The 16941-nt window shown below is 45.8% G+C and overlaps 1 protein-coding gene across 1 annotated transcript; it reads left to right on the top strand.

Annotated features, from left to right (window-relative positions):
• The first annotated feature begins 427 nt into the window (after nt 1-427).
• Nucleotides 428-16499, top strand: prickle2b (prickle homolog 2b). Its single transcript, XM_062986311.1, has 7 exons — nt 428-606; nt 10052-10165; nt 10245-10382; nt 10511-10714; nt 12054-12240; nt 14228-15076; nt 15169-16499. The coding sequence occupies exons 1-7, from the start codon at nt 475-477 to the stop codon at nt 16056-16058; spliced, it is 2514 nt and encodes an 837-aa protein (XP_062842381.1). The 5' UTR covers nt 428-474; the 3' UTR covers nt 16059-16499.
• The last annotated feature ends 442 nt before the right edge of the window (nt 16500-16941 follow it).

Raw genomic sequence — 16941 nt, 5'->3', positions numbered from 1 at the left:
CATAATTGACTGTCCGAATACTTTGTTTGCCGTTAAAATCGGCTGCATCGGTGTCTTTTGTCTCAGACCGTGGAACCAAATATCTTTTGTTTTAGATCTTCAGCCTCCTACTGAACGCATCTGCTGATCCGTCCCAGTGGACGTGGACTCACAGACCTGTGGACTCATCGGCATCACTGATCTGTTATCCATCTCAGAACCCAGCAAAAATCCATCTCAGCCATGCGATTGTTTGGATGTCTCTGTTAAATCACAAACAGATGGAGGATATTGAGTGTGGATTCATCCTTCTGGAACAGCTTAAAAATCCTGATTTGTTTTGACAAAGATGAAAACCTTTGGCAGATCTATGGTTTGGCACATCTGTATCTTCCGGGATCTGAATGTAAACCGTTAAACCGTGTTTGTGTTTCGTGTTGCAGGAAGACCTGTCTGCACTGTAAGTGTCCTCGCGAGGATCATGCTGTGACGGTCATGCCCCTGGAGATGGAGAAGACCGTTTCCAAGCTGTTGTACGACTTCCAGAGGAACTCCACGTCCGACGATGACTCGGGCTGCGCTCTCGAGGAGTACGCCTGGGTTCCTCCCGGCCTCAAACCGGAACAGGTACGCATATCGTCATGCTGATGGTTTCTGATAGGCTGTGTTCAAAACAGCCAACTACATTCTACTCACGCATATACAGCATGCGATCAAAACAATACTGTCCAGTATGCGAAAGATACCCTGATGATGTTACACTCTGGCCCAGATTTCCAGTTTGTGACCAGAGCTGTCTGCATGGGCTACTGCATCCCATCATGCAACACGGCCAATTTTGACTTGTCATTAATAATGTGGGTGGAACATTGTATACATCTGTGTGCCCCATAGTATGGTTCTACAAGGACAAGTATGCAGTATACAGTATACACAGTATGTACAATACAGTATATACTATGTGCAGAATGTAGTATGCAGTATAAACTGAGTTTAGTATTCAGTATGTAGTATACAGTATATACTGAGTTCAGTATGTAGTATACAGTATATATGCAGTATGCAGTTTATAGTATGTAGTATACACCGAGTTCAGTATGCAGTATACAGAATATACTGAGTGTAGTATGCAGTATATAGTATACACTGAGTGCAGTATGTAGTATACAGTATATACTAAGTTTAGTATTCAGTGTGTAGTGTACAGTATATACGGAGTTCAGTATGTAGTATACAGTATATACTGAGTTTAGTATTCAGTGTGTAGTATACAGTATATACTGAGTTCAGTATGTAGTATACAGTATATATGCAGTATGCAGTTTGTAGTATGTAGTATACACCGAGTTCAGTATGCAGTATACATAATATACTGAGTGTAGTATGCAGTTTATAGTATTTACCGAGTGCAGTATATAGTATACACTGAGTGCTGTATGCAGTATACAGAATATACTGAGTGTAGTATACAGTATACACTGAATGAGGCATGTATTATACAGTATATACTGAGTGCAGTATGCAGTATACATAATATACTGCGTGTAGTATGCAGTATATAGTATACACTGAGTGCTGTATGCAGTATACAGAATATACTGAGTGTAGTATACAGTATACACTGAATGAGGCATGTATTATACAGTATATACTGAGTGCAGTATGTAGTATACAGTATATACTGAGTGCAGTATGCAGTATATAATGAGTGCAGTATGTAGTATACAGTATATACTGAGTGCAGTGTAGTATGTAGTATATACTAAGTGTGGTATGTAGTATACAGTATATACTGAGTGCAATATGTAGTATGAAGGAATTTCGCAGTGACCACCTTTAGGATGAATCGGAATGTCGATTGTGAGCCAGGCATTCTCATCCAGCCTTTTGTAGAAAGCTAGTTGGGCCCTTGAGTAAGGCCCTTAATCCTCAATTGCTTGCATTGTATTCAGTCACGTTTGTAAGCCGCTGTGTGAACTCGAGGTGAGGCAGCAGCCTCGGGACTGGAACATACGTCTTACCACTTTCCTCACCGCCATGACATGTGCAGCCCAAACTCCAAAACAGACCTCACAACCCGACGTATACACAACTAAACCATTTGGCTCAGAAATATACACACACCCTGACATATTTACACAAATCTCTCCTTACCTTGTCACAAGCACTAAGCAGATAGTTCGACACGGACGGTCTCGAGCAGAGCTGGGATACGAACCCGCACCGACAGACGCGCTTTGTTATTCCAGAACTCCAAAGTCTGGCGGCGTGGATACAAATCACCACAGTTTGTTCTGTAGGGGGGGAAGTGGCTTATAAAACACAGCTCAGGGGCAAAACACGAACACTACACACACACACGCCATCCCACCCTGTCCTACACGACCAGCTTTAGTTTAGCTAGGCAAGCATTGCTAAGGGCCGTGCTGCTGGATGGTATAAACCGTGAACTTTATTTTGAATCCGAACACGCTTCTTTACAGTAAGTAGTGCTTGGCCTCGGCGTACCTTGGCGTATTCTCACATGGGCTTTATTAGCGCACGGCGGGCGGCTGGCTCTTTTTATGGGCAGTTAAATCATTTATGGCTGCTGGTTTCATTTTCTTCATGAACTGAAAAGCGCGCTTATTAGCAGCGCAGCCGAGCAGGTCAATACCTGATTACGCTTGTCTGCTGTCCCTATTTTGGGTCTGCGCAGGTCAGCCAATCGTTGTCAGCGCTCGTGGGCGATTTTCTCCGGGCTACGCTGCTCTTTACTATGGAATATAAACTATAGATTTAGCGCGTGCCGTTTATTAAACGTCTTCTGTGTCACCGCTGTGTAGAGGTTGAGGTTTCCGTCTAATTATGATTGATATCGTTCCTTCATGGATCGCCGGGCGTTTCCAGTACCACGTCAGGGTGTGATGTAAGAACGTTCCCAGGCTGCCAGTTTGCGGCGTCTGCATGTTATTAGCAAGTCGTTCATTACAGCCCATGCAGTGCTTCAGAAAGCAGACATAGCAGTAAGATCAGGAGAAAGGAAATGAAGCACGCTAAGATATACAACCACAGACATCGTACAGCAGGTAGTGTCCTGGCCACACAGTCAAGAGTTGATTTTTAAAAAATTATTTTTTCCCTCCAATTTTCCTCCCAATCTAGTCGTATCCAATTACCCGATTGCATTACACTTCCTCTACTGATGCTGATCTCCACTGCTGATTGAGGAGAGAGAGACTGACACACGCCCCCTCCGACACGTGCAGTACCCGACTGCATCTTTTCACCTGCACAAAGCGAGTTCATATGTGGATCAGCTTTGTGTACAGAGAGACACACCCTGATCAGCATTATTCCTCAGGCGCCATCAACCAGCCAGCAGAGGTCATAATTGCATCAGTTATGAGTTTTCTTTCCGGCTCCCGCCCTGTATAAACAGCAGCCAATCGTTGTTCATGTAGCCGCCCAGCCCATCGGATGGCAGAGCTGAGTTTTCACCCGACGATCTGATGATTCGAAAAAGCTTATGCTTGGGAAAACAGCAAGTAGGAATCAACTGGCTATGACTAAATGATCACTAAATGGTAAAATGCATTCAGAGATGACTGACGCTGTTCCTGAGCTGAATGGCGTGACTATTTCTGTACTGTAGAAGATACATTTATTAGATTTCCACCTCCATGTGTTAGCCAAAGTTCACATGATTGGTCACATGATCGTTTAGTGATCCAGTTATGCAGTCCTGAAAGCTCTAACCGCATCATTAAGCACCAGAGCGAAGAACCCACACGGCTGCGTTTTTCTCTCGTCCCTCTTTATCCTTTATCACTACAGTTCTGATGTGACGTTTTGTTGGACACGGGCTTTTATTACTGACCGGGTTCTGTACCGTCGGATACCCAGACGTCCACGAGGAGAACATCAGAGTCCTACTTGGCCGGTCTGTCTTTCTCTCTTAATGGAAAAAGGAATCGAAAGTGCCAGAGATTTTAACGCCTCCTGCAATAAGAGTCCCCGAGGTGAAAAATCAAGACGTGGAAAACAAATTAGTGGGACGAGGGGAGATTTTAATGGCCATAAAATGATTTTACAATATGGTGGGGCTGTTACGGGATCTCTAAACATTTGGGATGTGGAGAATTCTGATGTTTTTTATTTGGGGTTGGTTGCTGTTGTAGGTCTCAGGGGTTCCTTCTTACTGGTTACCCGTTTTTATATTTCTTTATTGAATTTTTACTCTCCTCTCTGCTCCCTAATCACAGTATACTTTTAATGCCTTGTAGCGACATCCCTTATTTGTTTTGGATTTATGTCGTCCTACTTATGCTGAGCAATTTAGTCAACACATGACTGGAATGATATCATCGAGAGATAAAACATTCCATCAGAGAATAAAAGTTTGGCATTGTGTAGTTCCGCACAGTATTTAAACACCGGTTAAAAGCTGCCGTCACGACAGAAGCGGGTCCATCACGGGATTAAAGCAAGTCACGGCAAGATTTAAATGCAACATGGAACCGCGCTGTTAGATATGAGATCGAGCGCTTCAGCATATCATCGAAGCGTGTCGTTCGATTGAAGCCAAACATTCGACATCAAGGCGCATGCTTGCAGGACTGAAGCAGGTCGATGCAGGATTGTAGCACACCGGTACTGGATTAAATCTCAACCGTTCCAGATTGAAGCTCATCTTTACAAGATAAAAGCATGACGTTGCACAATTGAAGCATGCTACTGGAGAGGCTGAAGCATGCCGCCTCAAGACTGATGCATACTATTGCCAAACTGAAGCATGTTATTTTAAGACTGAAGCATGCCTATGCAAGATAAAAGCATGCTGTTTGCAGGAATGAAGCATGCCGCCTTAAGACTGAAGCATACTGTTGCCAAACTGAAGCATGCCGCTGCAAGGCTGAAGGATGCAACTAAAAGATTGATGCATGCTACTGCAAAACTGAAGCATACTGTTGCCAAACTGAAGCATGCCGCTGCAAGATTGAAGCATGCTATAAGCATACTATTTCCAAACTGAAGCATTCTGCTGCAAATCTGAAGCATGCTACTGCAAGATTGCAGCATGCCACCACAACACTGAAGCATGCTACTGCAAGATTAAAGCATGCTGTTGGCAAGAATGATGCATACCACTGCAAAACTGAAGCATGCTAATGCCAAACTGAATCGTGCTAATAAAAAGACTGAAGCATGCCACTGCTAAATTGAAGTATGTAATTTCAAGATAAAAGCATGTCTCTGCAAGACTGAAGCATGCTATTGCCTAACTGAAGCATACCACTGCAAAATTGAAGCATGCCGCAGCAAAACTGAAGCATGCCACCACAAGACTGAAGCAGGCTATTGGCAAACTAAAGCATGATATTAACAAGACTGAAGCACGCCACTGCAAGACTGTATGCCACTGCATGATTAAAGCATGTCACTGAAAAATTGAAGCATGCTACCACAAGACTGAAGCATGCCTCTGCACGATTGAAAGATTAAAAAAATGCAACTGCAAAACCGAAGCATGCCATCACGAGACTGATGCTAATGGCAAGACTGAAACATGCCTCTGCAAGATTGAAGCATGCCGCCTCAAGACTGAAGCATGCTTTTGGCAAGACTGAAGCATTTCATTATGAGATTGAAGCATGCCACTACAAAATGGAAGCATGTCATTGCAAGATTGAAGTGCATCATTATGAAATTGAAGCGCAACACAAGAGTCAAGACTGATTTACACGATTAAAGGACATCACTGCAAGGTTAATACACAGTTTCCACAGTTTTGAAGCGTGCCCTCCTAAGATATTGGGGCTTGTTTTGAAGAATGAAGCACATCCTAAAATTGAAGCAAGGCTTCCCCCGGCCCCATCTAAAACACAAAACCCATATTTATCCTTCATTCCTGTCCTGGAAAACATCACCGTTCATTCCTGGACTTTTATAAAACCCAGCTGTCCTGAATCTCAAACTCGGAATCCCAGGATGCTCAAGGTCCGCACTGAGCGGCGGGTTGCCAGATCTCTTTCCGCTGATTACAGTCATTTCCACAAGCTGCCCGTCTGCTTGAGAGCGTGGGCTGAGGTTTGTAAGATACCTGCACCACAGCCGGACCCACTGTTATTGTTGGACGAGAGTTTGTAGATTTAGTGGATCCCAGTGACTAAAGTAAAAAAAAGGACAAACTTCCCTCCTCCGTCTTTTCTTTAGTGCTTCTTTAGAGCTTCTCAATCTCAGACCCGGCCAAGACAAGCAGCAGAGCAGCCGTCTGCGTGAAGCTTAAAGAAAGCGTGTCTTTTTTACAGACGATATAAGAGCCGTGTAGAGAAACGTCCTCGCTCTGGAGGGTTTTTATTTCCCAGAATTTCTGGATGCTGTCATGTTTTAAAAGACGTACCAGACAGGAAGAAACTCCCCCGAAAACATGAGTAATGTAGAGACGTGAGATGAGAGGGAGGTTTATTCTGAGCCGGCGAGGTTTTCTCAGTGACCTCGATATGTGCGACATCGCTGAATCATTTCTCACGTCATATTTATTCAGTTCTGCTTTACAGGAGGGATTTTCAGTCTAACAATGGAGACCAGTGATACACTATATTACTGCGACCAAATTATGGAGACACCCCGTCTAATGTGTGAGTGTTTCAGCCACAGTAGGTGCTAATGTGTAATAAATCAGTTCTATAAAGGTAATAATAAGCTTCCAACAGTTTAGGGATGACTGTGGGTATAAAGACATGAAGAGTCTACACTGAACAGCTCTGGAATGAACCGGAACATCAGCTGAGGTTTTCTTGACCAACATCAGTGCCCAGCTATACAAATGCTCTTTTAACTGAATGGGCACAAATTCCCACAGACTATACATCAATGTCTTGTGAGAACTGTTGCAGCTCAGAAGATCACATTGTGTTTATTTTTAGGGGCAATTGTAGCCTAGTGGTTAAGGTACTGGACTAGTAATTGAAAGGTCACTGGTTCAAGCCCCACCACTACCGAGTTGTCACTGCTGGACCCTTGAGCAAGGGTCTTTACCCTCAATTGCTTAGACTGCATAATGTCACAGTACTGTGAGATCAGGATCAATGACACAAAAAATGACTTAATTAAACTTTTTTGAAGCTACCATTTATAGAATAGAATAGAGTAGAATAAAATAGAATCGAATAAAATAGAATAGAATAGAATACAGAAGAATATATTAAAATAGAATATCCTAGCTCATTTGGAAGCTGGAGTCAGAGCACAGGGTCAGCCACTGTACGACACCCCTGGAGCACACAGGGTTCAGGGCCTTGCTCAAGGGCCCAACAGTGGTCGTGTGGCAGAGCTGGGATTCAAACTCTCAACCTGTCGATTGCTAGCCCAAACGTCTACCTATTAGTCTACCACTGTCCCACATAAACGGGCTCTCCACCATCTCAAGTGCCTCTCATGGTGCATTCCATGGGTAAACAATACACAAGTGTCTGGTCTAGTCCCACTGTGGATTACCAGAAGTAACAAAGCCTCCACAAGGGGGCGTTTGTGTATTTAATTATTATTATTTTTCTCTGCGAACCATTTTTTGGTTCTCTGCGTCTATATCAGTGGGTTTTGTGTGGATCTTAAATGATTGGTTTACCCAAACCCAGTTTGATTTACTGGTTGACATGCATGTCATTTCCTAAAGAGGTCTGAACAAGCCGCACCACTGGCGCTGTATTTCTGGAAGTGTGTTTTTAATACCTTAGGATAATCTGGAATTGTGTCACGAATGAAGAAAGGATTTAATTAAACGGTATTACCGGTCGTCTCGTAGGTTAATGCCACGCCCATTAATCCAAATAATAATAACAGGGTCATTGTGTACGAATCCGGGACGTTCCCAACAGCAAAACGGCTATTACATATTCCCATCATTTAACCACAAACGCCCGAGTTCAAAGGTCACGTCTTAGCCCGGCGCTTAATTACTATAATTTAGGACCGTGCTGAGCTGTACAGATAAACAAGCGCTAGCATGTGTGCTAAATGAGCCCCGCGCACGCAGGATCCAGGGATGAAGCCTGGGTGTCAGAGCGGCCGGGGACGTGAGAGGCCAGATTCCATTAACTCTACACGGCTTAAGCTATAAATCACCCGGACTGTAATTGCTCTCTCTGTGTTCGAGGGGACGTGTGGAGGAGTGGGGGAAGGGTTAACAAGAATAGGGGATGAATAGCACCGGGGTGTTAAGTTTGGGGATTTAAAAAGGGACAGAATCAATCTAGAATGAATGGGGTAGAAAAAAAATCCTCCCTGTTGTGGTTTAGTCGTCGGGTGTTTTATTTAATTGGGGAACATTTAACCTCGCAAAGGAATTCGGAGTGATACTATTGTAATTTATTTAAAGGCACTGTAAACAAGGTTAGCAAGGTTGGTGCTCCACCCCCCCTCCCTCCTTTAAAGAGGAACATTCCAGTCCCATAAAATGGTCCCGCAATCAATTATCCACCCCACTGATGCTCAGAAATGACATTTTAAAAATGTCCAAGTTTCTTATCATCATTCATGTTTCATTTGAAACATTCACGTCTTGTGTTCAGTTTCTTCATCGTTTAATTTAAAAATGTCTTACAATGTAAAAAATGTAGCTTTATATACCACCCACCAAATTCTATTCTCCCAATTTCATTAAAATTCCTCCGTGTGCTTGCACCACCCCCATGCTGGCAGAGGAAGAATACAGAATACAGACTATCATAAAGACGTTTGTTCAGTCATGCTGTGCCCTGTGTGTTCCTTCACCACTCAAGACAGCGTGATATTCCGCTAGCACACCAGCACCGAGATTCTGAACTCCTCGGTTCGAAACTCGGCGTTGCCATCGGTCGGCTGGGCTCCATCTAGCGGGCATAATTGGCAATGCCTGCAGCAGACACGTTTCTGCTACGGCGGGATGACCGGACTATGTGGGCGTGGTCTTCAAACGCTGTGTGAGGACCCTGATTGGCAGATAGAGAGGCGCCTGTGCAGAGTGCATGGGTGAAAAAGGGTTCCGCTAAGGGCTGCGCGTGGGTCTGAGGAGGCGTGAGCAGCAATATACCCACCTCGACTGCATAAATGAGACACCAGGGGTCGCTGTTGCAACATCAGTGAGGAGGAACCCTATCTGACCTCCCTTCCTCAGACACGTCCTGTTGTGTCTGTATTATTTTATTTAACCTGAAACACTGTCTCGATAACATTAATTCACAAAACATAATTACCTACATTAACTACAAACATAATTAAATAGTAGTAATAATAATACAAGCTAATTTGTAATTATATTTAAATATAAAGGGAAGTGTTTCTGTTGCATATACTGCAGTAAAAGCATTTTCTTTTGTTTTAAATGGTCAAATGATCATACTGGGGGGAGAAATCTATTTTAAAACGCAACCCCTAACTGACCGGGTACCAACTATTTTTGGAGGTGTGCTGTTCATACCCTAGAATACTGGATATAGTGGAAGTGTCACGAATTAGGAAAAGGATTTGATTAAACAGTATTAACGATCATCTTGTAGGTTAATGCCACACACGTTAATCCAAATAATAACCTGTCAACCTGGCCGGGTACCCAGCTGGAACAATTTGCTGTCCCAGAGAACTGCTGGAAACAAGCTGTCGGCCAATCAGGCGTCTACAATCAGACTCGATTGGCTTTGTCTGAGTGGGAGGGATGGCTGGAGTACACTATATTATTGCGACCAAATTACTGAGACACCCTTTCTAATGTGTGTGTGTTTCAGCCACAGTAGGTGCTAAAATGTAATAAATCAGTTATATAAAGGTAATAATAAGCTTCCAACAGTTTAGGGATGACTGTGGGTATAAAGACATGAAAAGCTCTGTTTAGTTTAAAGAAACTCCAGTCCTGACCTCAGCTACACTGAGCAGCTCTTTGCTGTCCCAAAGATTCCTAGTGGTGCTGTCGGCCGGTCAGCTGGATCGTCTGAGTAGGATGGATGGCTGGAGTCCCACTAAGAACTGGCGTCCTGTCCGCTGTCCAGGTGTGATATTGCATCGACTCTGGAGAAATCTATATAAGCTATAATGTTTGTATCTTGTAAACATGCAGGTCCATCAGTACTACAGCTCTCTGCCGGAGGAGAAGGTGCCGTACGTGAACAGCGCCGGAGAGAAACACCGGATCAAACAGCTCCTCCATCAGCTGCCTCCTCACGACAACGAGGTCTGAATATATTCACGTTTGATTTGTACCGCGTGTACGTATGAGTGCGTGAATACTCAAGGCCTCGTGTTCTGAACAGGTTCGGTACTGCAACTCACTGGACGATGAAGAGAAGCGGGAGCTGAAGCTTTTCAGTAACCAGAGGAAGAGGGAGAATCTGGGACGCGGGAATGTCCGGCCATTCCCGGTCACCATGACTGGAGCCATATGTGAGCAGGTAAAAATACACCTCAGTAGAGAGGATTCTAATAAGACGCTCTCCTTAGACGTCACCGCAGTCTTAGCTTACTAGGCCACACAGATTTATAATTTAATGTTTTTTTTGTATCTCTGTTTCTTTTGCAGTGTGGCGGGCAGATTAACGGAGGGGACATCGCCGTTTTCGCGTCCCGGGCGGGTCACGGCATGTGTTGGCACCCTCAGTGCTTCGTCTGTAGCACATGTGACGAACTGCTAGTGGATCTGATCTACTTCTACCAGGACGGGAAGATCTACTGCGGCCGGCACCACGCCGAGAGACTCAAACCGAGATGTTCCGCGTGCGATGAGGTACGACACGCCTTTATTACACTCTGTGCTCCGACTATGTGGGGCTGGGATGTCCTCTGGGTGGCGCTCTTACATAAAACAACTCTAAAACTACTCAAAACATTAACGTCACATCTACATTAATGTTCAGAGGGAAGTGGGTATGTTTAATTTAAATAAGTATAATAATCCTCCCATTAGGATTCTACACTGCTGAGAGAAATCAGCAAATCTGTGGACGGTCACTCAAATAAAAAGGGTCAAACAAAAGTGGCCCCGTGTTTGTGGCCCCAACAAGAAAGGTTTAGACACCCCCGCTGTAGGGCTTCATTTAGACTGGCGGTACGTTACAGAATAACATAGCCACGCCCTGATCTCCGGGCTCCTCCACTTCCTGTACAGGCGCCTCGGGCTACTTAAAGACCCCACCCACTTTTTGGTCCTGTCTTTTCCCACCTGCTGCAGGAGTTGCCAATTATACCCGCTAGGGGGCGCCCAGCCGACCGGTAGCAGTGCTGAGTTTATCAGTATATAGGGCATATTAAAGCAATATATAGGGCATATAGGGCATAGTATACCTGTATATAGGGCATAGTATACCAGGTGTACCAGTATATAGGGCATAGTATACCAGTATATAGGGCATACCTATATAGGGCATGTAGGGCATAGTATACCAGTATATAAGGCGTACCTATATAGTGCATATAGGGCATAGTATACCTGTATATAGGATATATAAGGCATAGTATACCAGGTATACCAGTATATAGGGCATAGTATACTAGTATATAGGGCGTATAGGGCATAATATACCAATATATAGGGCATATAGAGTATAGTATTCCAGTATACCTGCATATAGGGAATAACATAGCCACGCCCTGATCTCCTGGCTCCTGTACAGGCGCCTCTGGCTACTTAAAGACCCCACCCACTTTTTGGTACTGTCTTTTTGCACCTGCTGCAGAAGTTGCAAATTATACCCAGTAGGGGGCGCCCAGCCAACCGGTAGAGCCAATCGGGGAGCTCAGAATCCCAGCGCTGGTGCGTTACATTAAATTTTAAACACTGAATTGATGAAGTGCCGCTTGTATTTTATCATTTGTGATTAATGCGGTGTTAAATTAAAATCTACTCATGATTAATTCAGAGATCTGCACTTTGTCCTTTAATGTAAGCGTCTCTGTTTAAATCCAGAACGTAAAGCGAGTGCAGGGAAACGATTACTCCTCCGTGTTCTCGCTGTCGTCCTAAAACGGCCGTAATAAATGAGGGGAGCGCTTCTGGCTTTTAGCCTGGGTTCACCCCTAAATGGGCCCATCCATCATTCCCTGTCGTTCTCTCCGTCCGCTCTTAGATCATCTTTTCGGACGAGTGCACCGAGGCCGAGGGTCGTCACTGGCACATGAAGCACTTCTGCTGTTACGAGTGCGAGACCGTCCTGGGAGGGCAGCGCTACATCATGAAGGAGGGTCGGCCGTACTGCTGCGTGTGTTTCGAGTCGCTCTACGCCGAGTACTGCGACTCCTGCGGAGAACATATAGGTGAGTACACGCGGTTACGGGAACACGGCGTACGCGGCTTTTCTCCTCACACAGAGCTCGTCAGGCCGAGACATGCTGGTGTCTGTTTGCTTGTTTAGCTTATAGCAACATGGAGGGGGTGGTTTTTGAGTTTGGTGTGTGCTTATCCTTCTGCGTTCTAAAAACAAGCCGGTAGGTGGATTAGCTGCTCTATATGGCATTAGGCGTAAACCAGTTGGTGGGTATTTTAAAGCCCAGTAATGGATTGTTGCTCTCCTAACTAATCTGATTTACCAGTATTCAGGGTATATAGGCCATACCTAAATAGGGCAAATAGGACATAGTATACCAGTATGTAAGGCATATAAAGCATAGTACACCAGGTATACCAGTATATAGGGTGTATAGGGCATAGTATACCAGTATATAGGGCATATAGAGCATAGTATACCAGGTATACCAGTATATGGGGCATATAGAGCATAGTATACCAGGTATACCAGTATATGGGGCATATAGAGCATAGTATACCAGGTATACCAGTATATAGGACATATAGAGCATAGTATACCAGGTATACCAGTATATAGGACATATAGAGCATAGTATACCAGGTATACCAGTATATAGGACATATAGAGCATAGTATACCAGGTATACCAGTATATGGGGCATATAGAGCATAGTATACCAGGTATACCAGTATATAGGCCATATAGAGCATAGTATACCAGGTATACCAGTATATAGGACATATAGAGCATAGTATACCAGGTATACCAGTATATGGGGCATACAGGCCATAGTATACCAGTATATAGGGCATACAGGCCATAGTATACCAGTATATAGGGCATACAGTCCATAGTATACCAGTATATAGGGCATAGAGGGCATAGTATACCAGTATATGGGGCATATAGAGCATAGTATACCAGGTATACCAGTATATGGGGCATATAGAGCATAGTATACCAGGTATACCAGTATATGGGGCATATAGAGCATAGTATACCAGGTATACCAGTATATAGGACATATAGGGCATACAGGCCATTGTATACAAGTATATAAGGCATAGAGGGTGTAGTATACCAGTATATAGGGCATGTAGGGCATAGTATACCAAGTATACCAGTATTTAGGCATGTAGGGAATAGTATACCAGTATAGATCTGTCTTGAATGCCGAACCCGCCCCGACATTATTGGTGTGTTGCCTGATGTTTCCACTACTTTGTGAACCCCGAGTGTATGACCAGGCATCTCGCCATCCTATAATAACTCCACTCGTCGGCTCGTGGGTTCGGTCTTTAGCGCGGCGTCGCTTCCAGCTGCGTGTTGGCGCGTCACTCGGTACAGATTCAGTTTGTAATTATTGTTCTGTACGTGGTGCCGAGACGGAGGGTGAAACCCGCCAGACGGGGTTCGCTAACACATGTTGTGCATTAGCGTGGACCCGGTTGGCGTGTGTAAGTGAGGCTGTAATTAAAACGTAATGTATTTGTTTAGCGCAGACCGTGCAGCGTAATCACTGTACTCAAAACACTTCTGCACCTCCAGGGAACCGGAGTGGACGTTCAGACGTTCTTCCACTTATCGTCCCTCTGGATGTTTATAGCGGCTTGTGAAATGTGTGCACAGTGATGCATTTAGCTCGTGAAATACAGCCAGAAGTTTGTGGACGACTGACCATTATGTTTATAAATGCCCCATTTCAAAACCGTGGGCGTTCACATGGATTTGCACCCACCCGTGTGGACCTGAGGGGATTTTGTGCCTGTTTAGGCATTGATGTTAAACCTGTGGACTAAATACTATTTAAATTGACTTCATTATTACGTAAAGCACAAATGTTGACTGCTAGTCACGTCAGGATAGACGGCGATTGTTGTATATGAACATAGAGCCGCCACCATGTTTCTAACAAGCTAAGTTAATAGTAATTTAACATTCAGTGCTTGTTTCTCATCTCCACCCACTTTATTACTTCTCGCTCTCCGTCGCAGGTATCGATCAGGGCCAGATGACGTATGACGGGCAGCACTGGCACGCCACCGAATCCTGCTTCTGCTGCGCCCGCTGCAAGAAGTCCCTCCTGGGCCGTCCGTTTCTGCCCAAACAGGGCCAGATCTTCTGCTCACGGGCGTGCAGCGTGAACGAGGACGCCAACGCCTCCGACTCGGCCGATTCGGCCTTCCAGAGCGGACGGACCCGCGAGACCAGGCACAGCAGCTCCAAGTCGAGCAGGAGCAGCACCAACACCGGCGGCGGGAACAGGTCCGGCGGGCGCTGCTCGGCCGACGTGGACCCCCTGTCCCTACAGATGGACCTGCTGAGCCTGTCCAGTCAGGCGCCCAGTCTGACCCGAGAACCTCCGTCGTGGAGGAAGCAGGAGAGGCGCGGCTACGAGGACAGCGACGGACCCTCGCCGACGCCCCTGCAACTGCTGAGTCAGTGCAACATCAGGACCTCGTATTCCCAGCAGGACAACCGACTCAAAGATGCCGCGCCTTCCAAAAGGCAGAGCATATCCGCCCTGAAAGGTCACTCGTTTAACGAGAACTGGTTCCAGACAGAACTCACCGAGCGGTTCCCTCACGAGCTAAAAGCCCAGGCTAGCTTCAACGAGCTGACGCCCGGCGGCTTCATGGACAAGCGCTCGGTCAGCATGCACGCCTTCCAGAGGGACCGGGGCGGAGAGATGGGACTGGACCGAGGAAAGGAAAAGGAAATCGGGACACAAAGCGCTCGCTCCAGGAACCCCATCAGTGTGCTTAGCTTTAGCGAGCAGCTAACACCGCTGGAGCAGACGCCAAGAGGATCCATGGAGTCGCTGGCGCTGTCTAACGCTACAGGTAACTCACAACACAAGTCCAAACTCACAGTGAACTGGTCTTATTGTACTACGACGGTTTAATAATTGTGTTTATAATTTTTTTGGATGCAGGTACCTCAGCGGATGGTGGCAGTAAGAGGCAGGAGCACCTGTCTCGCTTCTCCATGCCCGATCTAAGCAAAGACTCGGGCATGAACGTCTCTGAGAAGAGCAACATGGGTACGCTGAACTCCTCGGTGCAGTTTCACAGCTCGGAGTCTCTCCGCAGCCTCACCACGGGGCAGCCGTATTTAGAGATGGACCCACCTGTGCAGGTCAAATACCCTTTATCGTACGCTCACGAGTCCCCCGGGATCACTGTCATCCCGCCGGGCTTCACCTATCAGGAGGAGGACCGGGCGAGTTTAGTGAGCAGTGCTCATAACGCCCGCCTGCCACCCATGAGCGAACGGACTCGGCGTCGCCCTGTCGAACCGGAGGAGCCGCGCCGCCGGCATCATCACCACCGCTCCCGTCGTTCACGCCGCTCACGTTCCGAAAACGCACTCAATTTAGCCGCGGAGCCTCGCCCCGCGCCGGCGGAGCGTTCCCAGTTCCGCGTGCGCGAGGATTACGATCGCTTTCCGGCTCCGCGCCGACCGTTCAGCGGACCGGCGAGCAACAGATCGAGGCAGCAGAATTTCAGACCGTGCCCCCGGACGACGTCGGATCTCACGCTGCAGAACCCGGCTCCGCCGCGCCAGCTGGGTCGCCATGGCTGGGACCGATACGAATACGACGACGACTGGTGCTCGACCTGCTCCTCGTCCTCCGAATCGGAGGATGAGGGGTACTTCCTGGGCGAGCCCATTCCCAAGCCGGTCCACCTGAGATATATGACCAGCGAGGACCTGCTGCATAAGTATAGCACCTCCGGACTCGTAGGATCTGGTCACATGGGCAACCGTGGACAGTTACATACACGCAAACGCAGAAAGAGCAAGAACTGCATTATATCCTAACATTAAGCCTTGTGGCACTCCTAACTACACAGAAAGAATTCACTAGTCTTGCTTTATGCTTTTCACAATTGTAGGGTTGTTTATGAGTGATAATTGTTCATTTCATTCTTATTATTAATTGCAACTATTACATTTTTATAGTGAAGTTTAACCTTGCAGTCCTGCTGGACCTCATGTGCAATTGCGCTTTGTTTTTAACCCGTTTATAGTGCCGCTTCTTCCCTGCAATATGTCTATTAAGTAACTACGGTGTATATTAGTAAAATAATTAATAAACACACTAAGTTAAGGATGTAAAGTGAATATAATGTAAATGTTTTACCACATATTTTTATATTTTGTAACGATAGAACTATCTATGTATTAAATATAATGTAGTTAAAAACGCATGCAGGCTCGTTTGCTGGTTTTTGCCCTGTACTGTAGATTAAACAGAGTATTTCAGAAAGTATCTTTGATTGAAGGGTGTTTGTGTCACAACATCAGAGCACGACATTGTATTTGACTCGGGGATTAATAAACACGTGACAAGGTGGGGGCACTGTCGCCTCACAGCAAAAAAGTCCTGAGTTTGATCCTCGGACGGGGTGGTCTGCGTCCTTTCTGTGCAGAGTTTGCATGTTCTCCCCGTGTCTGCGTGGGTTTCCTCCCACAGTCCAAAAACATTCAGTCAGTTTAATTGGAAACACTGAATTGACCTATAGGTGTGTGTGTGTGCGTGTGTGTGTGTGTGTGTCTGCCCTGCGATGGACACCCATGGTGTTACCGTATCCAAACCGAGACGAGAGAAACGATCAGACGTAAGTTATTTGAGTCCCTGTAAAAAGAATGACGTGATTATTAGCACTGCATGAACCGAATCAAGCACTTCAGTGTGTCTATC

The sequence above is a fragment of the Trichomycterus rosablanca genome, chromosome 24 (genome assembly GCF_030014385.1).
Source record: "Trichomycterus rosablanca isolate fTriRos1 chromosome 24, fTriRos1.hap1, whole genome shotgun sequence".
NCBI lineage: Eukaryota > Metazoa > Chordata > Actinopteri > Siluriformes > Trichomycteridae > Trichomycterus > Trichomycterus rosablanca.
This window is presented reverse-complemented; position numbering and strand designations above follow the sequence as displayed.

Bases quoted from the DNA above. Each gene is read 5' to 3' on its own strand.
- prickle2b (XM_062986311.1), top strand. From the start codon at position 475: ATGCCCCTGGAGATGGAGAAGACCGTTTCCAAGCTGTTGTACGACTTC. The intron at 10,166-10,244 runs GTCTGAATATAT...TGTTCTGAACAG, and splicing joins TGCCTCCTCACGACAACGAG to GTTCGGTACTGCAACTCACT. The intron at 15,077-15,168 runs GTAACTCACAAC...TTTTGGATGCAG, and splicing joins GGCGCTGTCTAACGCTACAG to GTACCTCAGCGGATGGTGGC.